General features: G+C 41.5%; 1 protein-coding gene across 2 annotated transcripts; it reads right to left on the bottom strand.

The window, feature by feature from the left end:
- Window positions 1–4,613: 4,613 nt before the first annotated feature.
- tsku (tsukushi small leucine rich proteoglycan homolog (Xenopus laevis)) lies at window positions 4,614–13,599 on the bottom strand. 2 transcript variants are annotated; one of them, XM_051957746.1, is made up of 3 exons: window positions 13,354–13,599; window positions 7,995–8,306; window positions 4,614–7,456 (listed from the first exon to the last, which is right to left on the bottom strand). In XM_051957746.1, exons 2-3 carry the CDS (start codon window positions 8,298–8,300, stop codon window positions 6,716–6,718), a joined length of 1,047 nt encoding a protein of 348 aa, XP_051813706.1. In that variant the 5' UTR covers window positions 8,301–8,306; window positions 13,354–13,599; the 3' UTR covers window positions 4,614–6,715. The 2 variants fall into 2 exon arrangements, with proteins under 2 accessions (XP_051813706.1, XP_022055372.1); XM_022199680.2 differs by lacking the exon at window positions 13,354–13,599 and adding an exon at window positions 9,057–9,411.
- Window positions 13,600–16,787: the final 3,188 nt, after the last annotated feature.

Below are 16,787 nucleotides of genomic sequence, written 5' to 3'. Positions count from 1 at the left end.
AACTGAATGCAGAACACTGGACAAAGAAATTCATTACAGATATTTTTCCCATCTAAATCTTATCTTTACATGGTTAATATATTAACTTATTTATGTGTGTATGCATGTATTTACGGACTTATTTATTTAGTACCGATAACATATCAGAGTTCTGAGTGAGTTTTTCTTTAGATAGGCAAAGGCCATTTATTGATCACATATAGGCTATTAAATAAAAAAATAAAAAGCATTTAAAATACTATTTAACAACTTAGGCATTTATTGAGTCACTAAAATACTGTAGAGTCTACGGCCACATTAGTCTGACTATAATCATCCTCTGGTAAATTCACAACCATTTACTGATGTCTCTTACCAAAGGGACTTCAGGAGATGATTATATGATGATAAACTGTGACCTGCTGGTTGGGTTTCTTACATGTTGGTCTCCTGATGCTGCCTTACTTCAGCTGGTCTATGAGCAACAGAAACCACAGTTTGCCCTGTACCTATTGCCAGGGTTCCAGTCTTTCAGTCTCTGCTTTTGAAAACGTTTTTGCTTCTTTGGATGTGGTGGAGTTTCGGGTGTAGAGATTTTTAAACACGCGGGAGCAGCAGCGTCCGTAACCAGGAAACCCATGACAGGACCGGCAAACAGAGAAGTGTATCCACTGGACCTCGCATCGGGTCCTTGCTACATAGGTCTAAGGAAGATGAAACTGGCTGCCCTTAATATTTCCTGTGTTTTATTTTGTTTATTGTGCAGTTTTGATGTGTGTGTGACAGACGTGTATGGGACATTTATGAAAATACGGAACAATTTGAATCAATATGGGAGGCTACAATTAATTGTCAAATAAAGGATGATTCCGTATTTTACGGGACGGGTGGCAACCCTAGTTTGCATTGTGTAGGAGCAGTGTGAACTGGGACCGGAGAGGGTGAATCTGGGATGCCAGAGTTCACCGCCTAGCCTCCTGGAGGTGTTGTGGGACTAAATAGGAAATGCCAGCGTGTCATCATTTGTTATGGTCAAGTGGTACAAGATCGCTGCTGGTTGGCAAGAACCCGCAGTAACATAACGGCTTGCTATGAGAACGGGATTGGGTTTGAAACAATTACGTAAAGTTATCGCTTTTCATGAATGAATTGCACATGCATTTACCACAATGGTAATATCATGTGTAGCTGTTAGTTGTGCGAAGCGTTTTGAGAAGGGATCAGGCTTGAAATTTCACCGAATACCGATTTCAGGAGAGAGAAGATGGCACTGGCTTCAGGCCATCAACAGGAAAAATTGGACCCCAGTACGCAGCAGAGATCATGTTTGTCGCTCCCACTTTTCTTCAGGTAAACTATTCAACAGTTTAGCATGTTTAGTATGTCCAACTTTGAGCTTATTTACCAAAAGATATTGATTTAGTGTTGCATCCTTCGCGTGAAGCAATCTCTACAATTTGGGTTTGGTTCAGTGTTGTCATGTGTTACCGATCGCTTTTTAGGCGATGAAAGTATACTGAAGTCGAATGAAGCATATTCAGTAACATCTCCTTAAGCCAGCAGCCTCATATTTGTAACCATATTTGTATCTGTATGCGTCTAGCGATCACTTTTTAGAATTGTCCTCTTTTCGATCACCAATGCTGTGGGTCTGTTACTGTCACATAGAAGCGTGTCCACTCTTCACATATTCATATGCCTTCAGAGATTTGTAAGCTCTCAAACTGTCGTGGGTGAGCTGCCCAGGGGTGTCGATCAGGTAAAAATAAATGTCAGTGAAGGAAATGTCCGGCCACAATGAAGGATCGTCAACCCACCCAGTCTTCAAATTGTAGGGATCTGGCAAGGTTTTACTGTTTCCCTGATTTCTCAGCTTACTCACATATCTTTGTCGGGCCTCAGGTGGTAAGGATTGAGCATAATCGGACAATTCCACGGAAGGATAGCTCGCATTGCTATCGTCACCCATTGTTCCTCTGATTCCTTTTGCCAACCAGCATGGGAATCACATGACTTCGTGACGTCACTGTTTGTAAACACTGACATCTCCCATTGGTGAAACACCATTGAAGGGAGGTTTTCTCCTGATGACCCCCAGAGATGTGTTAAATAGGAATCACTGCTCACTCGTGTGTGGAGTGATGGGTCAGGGATCCTAGGGCCTTCACTGAGTGTTTGGAGCACAAGTGTCTTGTATTTAAACTAACAATATAAACATCAAATAAATTCTATCATGTGCATTGATCCTTGTAAATACTGATGATTAAACTCAAAGATTATGGCACAAATGAATCTAACATGCACAATAATGTCATGCAGCAGTACAAACCACAACAGCTTAGTGGCTCGCAGAAAAAAACACAAGCAAATCTTTGTGCCCTGTGACAAGTTGAGCTGATCTTTTGTTTGTCTGAAAAACAAAACCTCTGCGCTGAGCTGCAGTTCGCTGACGCAGTGCCTTGGTGTCTATTGTCACAGCAGCATGACAAGCCAGAGGGCATTCAGAGCATCAATATGTCAATATTACTGTTACCAGATGAGAATTTCAGACCTGCAAATATTAACTCATATTCTCAGCCAACCAAACAACAAAAAAAGCTTCTAAACTTGCCTCTAGAACACATTCTTGGATTTCCCAGCCTCCTCCGGGGACTGAAAAGTAAAACCTTGCAGCGTTCAGATCCGTGTGGACTCATTGTTGGAGCAAAGTGAATTAGCTGCTTGGATAGCTTGATTCTCCAGAGGATCTATCCGGGAAGGTCAAATTACATTTGTTTGATAGTTGTTCAAGCAAGAACAGAGCACTTAATAAAGACACCCTGGTTCTGCTTGCCTGAATTAATTATACACAGTTCAAAGCCTCCCTCTGCTTTGAAGTAATTACATCTCAGAGCCAGACCACTGCAGACAAGCAAGTCATTACCTTCTGATTTCTTGTCCCACTCCACCATAATGCAAACAGCAAAGCTGCTTTCAAAAATAAAGATTTATTATGTTGCAGACCACAAACATCTGCACATAAGAAACACTTTTCAGTAACAAAGCTCACAGACTTTTGGTCTCAGTTTACCAGATTTCAAGTTTGCCCAGCCTAGAAAAGTTCCCACGTTCTCCTGCTTTTTTTTCTCTTCTCCTTATTATTTACTTAAACAAGTTGGTGTGACAGCATTACTTCAGACCACAAAGCCAAGATGAGGAGATAAACAAGTTTGGATATGTCCGTTACTTTCGTGGGAACTTAAATTACTGTCTCTGCAGTGTCAACAATTAGGCAACCATACGCTTTTCTGAGCTAACTTATCAGGGCAATATTTTGTCAAGATCTCCATCTATTCCAGCTCTGTCACTTTAGCCTTACACATTATTCTTAGTGTTTTCTCTGAGATTGTGTACACACAGAGTATCTCTATTTTTATCAGCCAGCCAGTCTGCAATGCATGTCAACACATTTGTGCAGCTTTTCGACACATCCGTGCGTGTCACGCACCAGACAGAGAGACATTGTTAGGAGCCAAGTGGAATGTAAAAATAGACAGATAACTTGATCTTTGCCCTGTGCAGCTTTCTGATCAAGATCTTGCTCCAAGACTGCTCTTTTTTTACGCTCAGGATTGTGGGGTCAGCGTTGTGTAACGAGCTCCCTGTCGCTACTGAATGCCGTCCAGGACAGGTTCTGATGGATGGCTACTTGCTTTGGTCTGAAACATACTGGCGCTTTAGGAGATGAACAAGAAACACACACACAAACATCTGGAAGTGTTTTCTGCAATGGGGTTAATGCTCTGAGGGCACTGAGGCAGGCTTACATTCACTTGTAGAGAACAGTTACACACACACAGACATAAAGACACTCAAATGTGAGACAACTGGAGTAATTTTGGCTAGCTTGAACCAAAGATCCTCTTTATTCTCAAGCTGAATTTTCAGGATGTAACTTGCGCCGTCCCCCTCTGATGCAATCTCTAAAAAAAAAAACACAGTTTAGTCAGTTCTTTGGGCTGGTTTTTCTAGTAGTTGAGGAGATGTGTCAGAGAAAACAGGGCATAATGTGAAGGTTTTCTCTGCCTCACAGGACAAAAACACTCATTACCAAACACACACGGGATGTCTGTAAGCTGCCATGTCCGATGCCCTTTTTTCTCTCCCCTCCTTCTCCTTTCTCTGCTCGTCTCCTTCCCAGTCACCTCCTTGGCAGGTTACCAACCCAGTGTAGCATGGTAAACCTGCCAAACCCTTGTGTGTCTGCCCACTTCAGTGTTTTTTTTTAAGGACCATTCAAAACCACAAGGGTATGTGTGTCTGTGTATCCAGACGCTTGCAAGTAAATAAAGCAACAGATTTAAACGCGACGTGTTACTGAGTTGTAAAAAGTGAAGGGTAAACTGCTGAGAGCTGAGCTTTCCGTGTGTCCTGTATAGACACACCCTGCTATGAGTCAGTCCTGTGCATAGACATAAATCACATGCTGCTTTGAAAAATGGGATTTCTAGCAAAATGTTAAACGCAGTGTTGACACTGACACACTGTTTCCCTGCATGTGGTTTTGTTGTTAATGCGTGTTTAGTTTCCTTCACTGACACACCTAACAATTGTTGCCATTTGGATGTGAGTAACAGCAGTCATTCAAACCACAATGAGAGAATAAGTCAATTTATTACACATATGATTCATATATTTATATATTTTTTTAATATAAAGTTATATACAATATAGTTACATACATACAAATATAAACTTATAAACCAGTACTGGTCAATTTGATCTTCAATCAACATACTGAAAAGATGGAATTCTATTAAAAGAAAATCAAAAGTCTCCAGGCCTTTCCACATTGCTGACAGTCACATACCCAGATATGCAGTCCTGAGGCTGATCATCCTCGAAATACCACAGGAATGCCAAGGTAAGGTTACACAAGACCACACAGTGCAGCTCGGTGTTCAAACATCGACACGTACCAGCATCACTTCATAACCAAATATGTGACAATTCGTCCCATAATCAATCAATAATAATCAATAATTTGCTTAAAAGGCTTTACACCGAACGTGTACTGTCATTATAAGGAGAAACTGTCCAAACACCATGGACAAGATGTTTGGTTTGGGCTCACAGAGACAAAAATTCAAGTAATTAAATGGTCACTTTTTGAGTGTAAGGAGAAGAAAAATGCGTCCTCTGTTTATCTAACAAGACTTATCTGTAAGTTTCCCATCCAGACTGCGCTAAATATAAAAAATCTGGTCCTTGGATTGTACAGTTTGACATTGTTTGGGAAATACTTGCATTAGCCAGCAAACTTAGTTTAGCATTAAGACTGGAAACAGCAGGATACAGATAGCCGAGCAGAATGGTCTGACTGCACCTTCATCATTCTGGCTTGTTTGTGTTTCTTTAGATCGATCACAGTCGTATTGGGCAGAGCAAAGCAAAGAATGCTGCAGCAGAGATGGCTCAAAACAGTGATGGGGGAATCGATTTGGTGGAACATTTGCACTAAAGGAGGCGATCACTGCCATTAAAATGGATAATTCACTGAAAAAAAGCAGAGGTGTCTTACTGCACGATCCAAATACTCATCAAAACTTGACATTTTCAGTGTGGTAGTTTGTTTCTTCAAGGATGCTGTTCATTCCTATAGTGAATCTACATCCAGTGAGTCTGACTACAGATAGCCTGATATTGTATTAAGGCAACAAAATCCACCTAGCTAGCTCATTTATTTATGTATCTTCCCTTGGCAACAAGTGCATAATGAAAATTTTGACACTAAACAAGAACTCTTAAGGTTGGTATCGATACATTGGTCAATACTTGCATACCGATTAAGGAAAATGATAGGATTTAGTAATTTTCTGGGTTGATTCTCCATCACAGTCTGCTCAACTATGGCACAAACTCTGCTAAATGTGCTGCAAACAATACTGAGAGCATTGCAAATAATCACGTCGGAGCCACTCTGTTGGACAATCTATGTGACAATGCCATTTCTAAATTACCCAAGCATCTTGTTCTGCATAACCCTCTGCAAAGAAAGCAAAATTTTCCTATCAGCGCTTATGAGCTTTCTTCGAACATGGCGAACTTCTCCCCCTGCTTCCAGTTTTTGTGCAAAGCTAAGCTAATCAGCTCCTGGCTGTACCTTCATAGATAACTTACAGACATAAGAGTGGTATCAGTCTCCTCAAGGAACTCTCCATAAACACTTCCTTTAACCGTTTCCATTCAGCATCACATTCAAAGTCAAAATGAAAAACATTAGTGGTCAACAGTTGTACGATATCCCTCAGCGCGGATATTATGAGCAATGCATAGGCTTTCTATTACGCTGGATGACACTTTGCCCATAGTCGTGTGCATCGTGCATTCCTGCAACTGGAGTAAGTGCAAATAACTCTTAATATGGTCCCACTTTGAAGTACGTGAACCCAAAATGACAGATTCATGAAAGGTTCTCTACCAGTATAGTCTACGCTGCGTGTTAAGATGGGAGAGTAATTGTTCTGTGCTATGCAAAATGCTGCACATTTGTGTTAAAAAGTACAGCATTAATGATATTGCGTTAAAAGTTCGCGAAGGCTACATTAAACCTTTAAGACATGTTCCAAAGTGTCACCATGGAGCAGATGTAACTCAGTGAAAGGAACACAAAAAAAGTGTTATGCATATCAAAGCAGATAAGGCACAGCTCTGGTATCAGGATTGTAAAGAGTGGTCTACTTCCACAGGCACAGCGTCACAACAAAATGCCCTCCGTGTTACAGGTCAGCACCTCATTATGGTACACCTGCCCCATCTGCCGGTGGAACTGCCCCTGTTTCTGGGTCCTCCAGCACTGGATATTTCGTCCGAGTGTGATACTCTTAATGCTGGGCAGGTGGGCTAGGATCTTGGTTGGCAAGGACTCCACACCAGAACCAGATAAGTTCAGCTCCTGCAGGGAGTCTAGTCCATTGCACACTGCAAGGCTCAGATTCTTGAGTTTTGGGTTGTTGGAGAGATCCAGAACTTGTAGGCTGTGGAGGCCCTTGAAGCTGTACGGTTCGATTAGCCGAAGCTCATTGAGGCCGCTTATGGATAAATAAACCAGATCTTGCAGCTGAGCAAAGGTTCCCTTCTTGATTTGTGTGATGGGGTTCCCATCCAGATTCAGATACCTCAGTGGGAGTCCCGCCAGGCTCGGTGCACTCGACAGCTGGTTTGCAGACAGATTCAAGCTCTGAATATGTAGGACTCTTCCATGCAAAGAAGCTAAGACTGACACCAACTTGTTGTAAGACAGATCCACAGTGAGGGGTTCACTGTTCACTTTAGTGGCAAACAAGTCCATGTCGAACTCGTGGAAGCTGTTGTGACTGAGGTCCACTTCTGCCAAAGGGAGTCCAGAGAAAAAGCTGGACGAGAGGCGCTCCAGGTGGTTATGGCTCAGATCAAGAGTCTCCAGGTAACGCAGCTTGGACAGTGCATTGGGACTTGCCTGGAAACGAGACGACAGGAACAAGTCAGCAAAGGGAAAAACATTCCAAGAGTTGCAAGACATATTCTTGATGCATACCTCTTATTTGTTGGTTTGATCTACATATGATAAAAATTCTTTCTCACTTGCAGTCATGTTTGTGTAAACTCAGTCATCGTAAGTCCATGAATCTGTCTGCTTCTAACTTTGCTTTGGATTGTACTTGGAAAATCTGACCTCTGTCTGGTCCTTTAAGTTCACCAGCTAGCATATTTAGTGTGTTTTTACAGCTTTCTTATCTGAAACGACCTGCCCTCTACAAATAAAACATACCATTGATGCAATCAGGGAGTAAACAAGTGAACTAAGAAGAGTAAATACACGTGATCATTCTCTCTGGTTATCCCATGTCTATCTCAGGTTACGTAATACTGACTAACATTAACTAGAAATTAACACTGACCAGAAAGCACTGGTTCAGAAATACTAGCTATTTCGCTATTCAAATGTTCCTTATCCTTGTTTAGGAGTCTATATGTGAGTTTTTTGAGCCACAGACCTTTGTAATATGGTTGTCACTGAGGTCCAGGCTAACTAGGGTGGTGTAGCCTGGACCAGCTAGCATGGTGTCACTGAGTGGGCCCATGGAGATGGAGGACAGGTCCAGGTGGGTAGTGTCCAGCGGGATGGGGACAGGCATGGAGGCCCTGGGTCCCAGCCCTCGACAGTCCACCCTGGTCAGGCTGAAGCTGTCAAACAGGCCAAAGCTTTCCACTTCACAGTGGCAACCGGGGTGGCAGTTCTTGACATCGCTGGACTGGACAGCCACCAGCAGTGACAGGCCGAGCCACAGGAGGAGTGCCATAATGCTCTGCAGAGAAGCACATTCACTATTTACTTTGGAAACTATTTCAAAGCACACCACTGCCACTGAGATTAGAAAAAAATTCAGTGTTCAATCACCATGTGGTAAAACTGCACAGCCGGCACAGATCGATTTCGGACACGGCCGCCTCACAGAACACCTGTTTTGTGATTTTAGCAATTCAGGGAGGCCTTTCCTGTCGAAATTCCGTCTTCCAGGCTTTTGTTAAGCTTTGTGAAAAGATTTTAAGCCTTTATTTGTCCAACTTGAGTAGCCCCAATTTCCCTCCCTCTTGGCTTCCCAGCGGGTGTGACCTAATTTCTTTGATCAATGAGTTCATTTGCACTTTCTTAGTCAACCCACCAGGACGAGAATGCATGGTTGTAAAGCCAAAAATTTGAGTGTACTGCAAATCTGGGCTCCATCTTTGGGTCAGGTTAGGTAACTTAGGAAAAATGCATCCACATTCTGAGCACATCCTCTGAGGCTCATTGTATTAAGACAACAAAGTCAAAAGCAAGTTCCCGTTCTGAAAATGATACTACCATATGGTCTATTACTTTGATAGCACTGCATGAAAATACAGCATGAAGGAAAAGTCTCAAAATGAAACTTATTAAAGAAAACAAAGTCTGCATATTCATAAAAATATGAATCAACAGATTTAGAATATGTAAAGAATTAAACAAAACACAGCAAATGCATATTTAAATCCCTCACCCAAGGCAGTTTGTGAAACCAAAGAAGTCAGAATACCTGTCTGCAGCTCTTGCTCCTCGCCCTTATGTGTGTCTGTGTAAATGAAAGCCGAACAGAGCTCACCCATGCACTTCGATTTAAGCTACGTGTACACCCATACACAAACCCCCAATATGAAGAATGAAACACGGACAGAGGTTAAGAGTTACGCAACAGGTACAAACTAACAGTCGCAGTCAAGCCGCCCAGGAATGACACAGCAGAGTGCATGTCAAAGATGCGATCCACAGTTTTACAGCATTAAAGCCGCACGAGAAATGAAATTACAGCCTCAGCTCAAGTTGAGCACGTTGTTAGAGACTTCAAACTGCAATTACTGATCGGCCTGTCATCTGTCACAAACTTATGAAGGACCAAGGCAATTTTACTTGCTCTTCTTGTGCTCTTGAAAGCATTTGATTCTGAATGACTATGCAAAGAACAAGACATTACCGTACGAACCTTAGCACTACAAAATCCACTCAAAATGCTCTGAACTGAATGTAATAAAAGGATAAGTGCTTCCTCTGTGCAAATCTTGCCTGTCAGAGAAAAGCAAATTGATACGTTCTTGCATGAAGCAGTAAAGTAATAATCCTTGAATTTAATTTTGTAAGGTATGCAATAAAGACATATCTAAGTGGCGCCATTTACAGCTCTGATCGAGGATATCTCAGTGGCGCTAAGGTTATTTATCTTTGCTTATGTAAGGCGATGAGGTCACATACGTAGCTGTATAGTACTTGTGGGTGAATAGAGAGGCTGATTACCACAGCTCAAAGTCTGCTTAGTCAAAGCTGTTCACCTCTGTGCAGCGTTTTGTTTGTTTTGACCCCTGAACTCCTCACCACAACCGGCTGTATTGTAAGAAAGGATTATCTAGGCGTTTATAAAGTCTTGTCAGAGTTCAATCGGGCCTATACAACCGACAAGGCAGAAACAGGAGTTTGTGTGTGTGTGTGTGTGTGTGTGTGTGTGTGTGTGTGTGTGTGTGTGTGTGTGTGTGTGTGTGATTGTGGGCAAAGGCCGGAGTCTTTCCAGCTGCAGGTTTTGACCAGACAGGAATGGGGCGAGTTTCAAGACTGTTAATTAAGCTGAGTACACAAATCTTTCACCCACTGAACAAAATTTAATAGGATGTTTTCCAGCTGAGTTCTCCACAAGCTACAGGTTCACCCAGGGAATGAGTCACGTGCAACGACAGGGGGGAAAAGTTGATGGATGAACGAGTTTTTAGGACAAGGCAAGTTTCAAATTAACCATAAATCTACAGCGAATGCTAAATTCTGATATTTAAAGTGCATATTGCATCATCTATCACAAAAAAACATGGAGTGAGGTCCTTCTGCAGTAACAAGTCAGCCTCACCTCAAAGTGTAGGCTTCAGAGGGATCAGCCTTGTTACCAAACCACAGGGAAGCCATAAGCAGTCTAAACGTGGGAAACTGTCAGTAAAACCGAGTGCTCCTGTTCTTGTTCTTTTTGTGTGTGTAGTTTTTTACATCTATCACGCTGGTCATCACCTCGCTGTGGTTTTGCAGCCACATTCATCTCCTTCCCCGCCTGCATCCTTCCATGTCCATCTGTTGCCTGGGCGAGGATTGTGAACCTTCTGCACCAGGTGTTCCTCTCAGCTTCTCACCAATAAATCTCAGCTAACGGCAAACTGCTGCCGGCTGCTGCCTTCAAATCAGACACATTCTAACTACCGCAATTACCCGATGGCTACGGCAGATTTTTGAGCCCCCCTCCCTGAGTGGGCAATTGGCAAAGGCCTGTGAAATCACGCCCTGACACCTTCTCACTTTCAGAGGTCTTTTAACGCCTTTTTAGCCTGAGAAAGCAGCGACAATTACCTCTGCTGTCCCCCCCGAAGATTATCAGGCATTAGTGCATTATTTATTTACCTATCTACAGTTAATGCTGAATGAATGTGTAATTCTCTAACATCATAATCCCGTTATTAGAGTGTGTAATCAGTTGCATGAGATTTGATGTGTCAAAAGTCAATACAGAGAGCATCACTTTTATTGCCCACGAGGAAAATGCATGTGTAAAGTCAATAAAGTGATTTCATACCAGCTGGCTCTCGTTTGTCTTCATGCATGCAAATGTCTTGACGGTGGCAAATAAGAAATTTAGCGCGGAGCAGAAGACGTGAATGTACATAACCCAGCGTCTGTTTGGCTCCCCCGTTTTTAACACATTCATTTGCATCCACGTCAAACCTCATCCAGCCCTCAATTTGTTCAGTATCCTCCAGTGCACTGATGTGTTCTTTATGTCACCGAGACCGCTCTGTCCCAATTTAATCTCCGAGTTGAAGGCTGAAAACTGTGTAATTAGAAGATGGATGCCACGCTAATCCTTTTAAGCCAAATTAATGCGTGACACTGAGGAGGAGGCAGGGAGTTGAAATTAAATTGATGGTACTTAAGTGTTTTAAAACAATTAGGCAGCAATGGAAAGCCCCGCGGTTGTGGCGAAGAAATAAATAAATATATTCACAAGCAAGGAGATGAATCATATTCATCAAAGTGCTTTTTTTTTTTCCAACGCTACAAGTGACAGCATTTCAATAAAAAAAAGGAAGGTGAAGCTGCTGCATGGCCTGAATGTAATTAGCACTTTGCTCAGTCTAAGAGTCAAGTGTAATTGGTTAACTTCACTTTAGGCTGCAGGAGTAATATCAGTTATGCCAGCATGTCTGAATATTTCCTTTTCAGTTAACAAATCGTACAGAGGTTTGTGATAGTACTGTCAAAAACCTCTAGTCTATATGTCCGTAATGTAAAACCTGCACTTTCAGTTCCATGTAATTAAGTATAATCGGAGTTTGACTGGATTTAAGTGTGCTTTACTTAGTATATCCATGTTCTGTTATACTTCTATTCAAATACATTTTAGAGGGAAATGTTACACTTTCTGCTCTACTGCATTTGTTATACATTTATAGCTGGTTTGCAAATTTGTGTTTTAAACAATCATTTAAGTATCAGCCTGGCTGATTATCAGATCCACCATTCAGCATGTGGCCATTGTTGTTACTGTTTTTTTTTTTTCCTTTTAACTGACTCCGGATAAAGTAAAAGAATTTGAAAAAGTGCTGCTTTCACTTCTCTATCTGTGGTCTCAAGTAACGCCTTGCTCACAGCACTATCTGAAAGCACTATTCTATCAATAGTGAAGGACAAATGTGGGAAATGTCACCTTTAATTGAACATATGTAACATAAATAAATAAAGGCATCTCAGTGAAGTTGTGTTGGATTTTGTCAACATTTTTACTGCAGAAGGACTGTATATAAGTTTCAAATATCAGTTGCTGATCTAAATCGGCCCTGAAAAAAACCAAAACAAAACATATAGTTGACCTCTAATACTTATTTTGCAGATTCTGGTTTAACATCATAGATATGTGATCATTTTATACAAATAAGTTGCACTGAACTGCACAGCAGAACAAACGATAGATATGATCAGTTCCACCACCTACAAACAGGAAGTGTTTATGACACAGAAATACACTCATAACCCTCTGAGATGTCAGAACACAACACACATCAGAGTCGGTTAATGTTTGAATGCATGGCTTTCACTTTTGCTTAAACTGCAAATACTTCTTCCCACCGCTGTCCTGCTGTAAATCCAGCTGCTCTTCTGTCTGGATTTAAATGCCACTTCTGAACTAACTCTTCCTTTCCTGTGTGATTAAAAACAGTCTGACCACAGCTCTGTCTGCTCCACCACCCTGCAGCTCCATGCCATGCTGAGGAAGTGAGCAGGAGAGGCGGGTACTCTCACTCACTGCTCGGGCACCTCTGCAGATCAGATTTCTTGCAGCCGTACGTGGCAAAAAAAAAAAAAAACCGCTGTGAGGCTGAAGGCTGCCGAAACACCACAAACAACCATCGCATGCTCACCTCCGGCCCCGCGAATAAACCTCCGCTAGCACCGCCCGCCCCTCCGAGCTGTCAGCGGGCTGCACACATAGATATTGATGGCTGCACATGTCACCTCCGAGCGCATCCCTCACAACTCTCTGCACGCACCGTAAACTTTTTCCCGTGTGTCCGTGTGGGCAGTTTGTGGTAACGACACACCAGAGCCCGGTCAGCTCAGTCGGGACACCAGGGGCGGTTTCTGAAACAGTGAAATCTGATCTGGCCACAGGCTCCGCCGCATTTCTGTCTCATAAACTCACCGTTGAGCAGACACTTTTAACAGAAGATGGTGGTGGCAAAAAAGAGGAGGAAAAAAAGCGGTGCCACTTGTGCCATTAGTTTACTCGTTAGCTTATCTTCCGACTAACTTACTTTTTCATCCACACAGTCCACTTATCGGCCGCTTTTCACTTCACGGCTCCCATGTCGAGGCCCCCCGCAGCGCTGCTGTGTCCCGGCGGTCCGAGTGTCTGCTCGGCTTCATGAGCTCCGCAGGTCCCCCTCCGACTGGCCGCTCCGCCGCAGCAGTAAAATGTCAGCGGCGCTGAGACACACACTCGTCTGTTCCCATCCCATGCCTGGCTTCGGCTCGTCTTACCACCACGGAGCAAGCGAGCACTAACAACTACAGTACTTCCGGTCGGTGGTTTTCAAACTATAATGCTTCAGGAGGGTTTTGTTCCGAGCTGAGGCAAATAAATCAATGCACTAAAATGTAGCACTTTGTTGATGTCGGCATTGATGTAGTATTTCATTGTTTCCTTGGCCACTGTTGCCATGGTAAACACTTCACACTTTAATACACCCTTTTGCTCTCAAGTGCAGTGAAATCATAGACTGTATATAAAGATGGACATAGCATCTGGTTCCAAAATTGAAGCCTACCCGGAAGTGTCAAAAACTTGCAATATCACGCCGTCCGCTAAGGTTGGCTCCAAAAAGCTTTTGCTCCATAGACCCCAATTCATTTTTGGAAAAAATAAAATTTGATAGACTGATTTTCTACAGCTCAGGATTTTTTCCCGTTAGTCTTCATAGTCAAAATGAGAGATCAGGTGGCCGATCTTAAAATAAATCAATACTGAATTTTAAATAAATCGTTAAAGTTGGCGGAACCAGGGGCCGTGGCTATACTTGATTGACAGTCCCATTGACCGGTCCTGCCCCGAGTTGCTCTCTGGTCCAGTCTGTTTGATGACGCTTTTTACCTCACTTGCTCCAAAAAATCCAAAATGGCGACTAGGAAGTAAAAATCCGGGCTTCATTTTCTCGGCATTGAAACCAACGGGTGACGTCACGGTTAGTTCACACCTGAGTGAAATGACTACAGTATAGTATAGTATTGTAACTTAGAGTATAGTACAGTAAATGAAAGTACTATAGTATAGTAAAGTAATTTAGAGTGTATTACAATATAGTGTAGTAACTTAGAGTATAGTATAGTGCAGTGAATGACAGTTTACTGTAGTATAGTAAAGTAATTTAGTGTAATACAATATAGTATAGTAACTTAGAGTGTAGTGTAGTGAATTAAAGTGTAGTATAGCAAGTTATAGTTTAGCATAGTATAGCAAATGAGAGTGTACTGTAGTATAGTAAATTACACTTCACTATAGTATAGTAAATTATATTATATTTTAGCATAGTATCATATAGTAACTTAGAGAATACTGTAATATAGTATAGCTACGTAGAGTGTAATATAGGGTAGTATATAATAGTATAGTAAAATGTAGTATAGTACAGTAAATTAAAATGTGGAAATGTAATTTAGAATTTAATATAGTATAATATATATATATATATATATATATATATATATATATATATATATATATATATATATATTATACTATACTATACTATACTGTAGCCTAGTAACTGCAACATTCTCATAAAACTACAAAAAGCTAATCCTCAAGAAATCTTTAAGTAATCCTCCCAATACAATATATAATACAACGCATACAATACAATAGAACAAAATACTATACTAAACTATACTATAGTGTACTTTCCCCGAGTAATTTAAAAATTGATGATTATAACCCTATAAAAAAGTATATAAAGTACAACTTTACCTGGTTATAATGACAGCAAGGCTAACTAATCTTAAATCGCCCCAGTGCCAAACTTGTCTGCTCTTATTTTTACAGGTTCACATGTACAGGCCTCGCTTACTTCCTGGTTTTGACGCAGCTTGTCGGAGCGCACTCTAGTGGAAGCAGTGCGAACAAACCCACATGAAAAGAAAAGCTTAAATACGGCGTTGCGCAACAAGGCGGCGGTTTGTTTCATTCGGCCGAAGTTCGCATTTTGATGAAGCTGATTTTTAAAAAAAATCATGTGAACGGAAACCCAGGCCTTTCCTGTTGTTATCAACGCAGTGTTTCTGTTCCAGTTCTGTGCAAAAGAAAAAGAAAAGAGCCTGCAGTGTGGTAGCAGCTTCTGCAGACGCAATCAGAGAGTTGAAGTTAGGTCATTCAATAAATGATTACATCTTGTTTCACTTGCAGTCAGTTGTGGGGAAAGAACTAGCCTGCAATTAACATATATGGATATGTAGAAACAAAGAAATATATAAAGTAGTTACGAGGCTGTAACTCCTGCACATCTACTCCATTACAGGCCTCAGCATATCATGTGTGCAGACATTAGACTACACCCTGTCTGATGAGACATTGTCCTCATAAAGCAGCAACAGAAACTTATAGCTCCAGTGTGATGAATTACAGTGAACATCTGTTGCTGCTCACACAATGCAGAGGGGCCCCCAGTCTTCATCTGCCCTCCGCCATTGTTTTCCTCATGAGAGCATGACAGCATCACAGCACACACCCAAAACACACTGTCAAGGGTCCACACAAACTGAGGGCAACATTTAGAAAGCGGATGGCAACTGTTTTCTCAAGAAAGGGGAAAAAAACATAACAGACTGAGTCCTGTCGTGCTGTTTTGCATTACACAACTCCCAAACCTCCTGTTGCATGTAGTCTGGCAATCTGGCAGGCCCTGAAGCTAAGAGAGGGAGGCAGCAGACTGGGATATCAGCTCTTAAAAGGAATTTTAAAAACTCAGAACTTGTCTTAATGGCCTAAATCCATCACAGATAAATCTGTGTTATCATGTCATTAGCTTATCACACTCTTAGAAAATGTACCATGATGTTAACTTTAATGGGTCTTATTCTTAAGGTGGATCTTTCACTTTAGTGGTAATCAACGGTGCTGATTAAAGTTTCATTAAAAGCCACTTTTGCTCTAGTAAAGGCAGCAGTGTAGCTTATACTGAGATCAGTGTTGTGAATGAAAAGAATAAACACAACTTAGGCAAGGTTTGGCAAGTTTATTTGTATAGCAACGATGAAATCCAAAGGGCTTAAAAGTAAGTCAGTTGCATAATGTGGAACATGCAAAATAAACTCAAAGAAACTGAAAAGAATGATCAACCAGGAGAACAACACTTACAATGCAGTAGGGAATTTGACTGTAGAATGTAAATTTGATTTTGTAAATGTATCAAGAAAGAGAAAAGTTTAAAGCATTGATTTAAAACAATTAAGTGTTTTAGTGGAACTTCAGTTTTTTTGAGAGTTTATTCCAGATATGTGGATCAAAAAAGCTTTATGCTGTTTCTCCATGTTTAGCTTTAATTCAAACACAGTCAGCAAACCGATCCCAGAGGATCTCTGAGGTTTGGATGGTCAATGATGTATCTGCAGATCGAGTAATTTCAGGCCTAAACCATTTAGTTCTTTGTATTTTGAAACCAGTTCTTCGACATTCAGGAAGAGAGTTGAAAGACCT

The sequence above is a fragment of the Acanthochromis polyacanthus genome, chromosome 13 (assembly GCF_021347895.1).
Source record: "Acanthochromis polyacanthus isolate Apoly-LR-REF ecotype Palm Island chromosome 13, KAUST_Apoly_ChrSc, whole genome shotgun sequence".
Taxonomy (NCBI): domain Eukaryota; kingdom Metazoa; phylum Chordata; class Actinopteri; family Pomacentridae; genus Acanthochromis; species Acanthochromis polyacanthus.
This window is presented reverse-complemented; position numbering and strand designations above follow the sequence as displayed.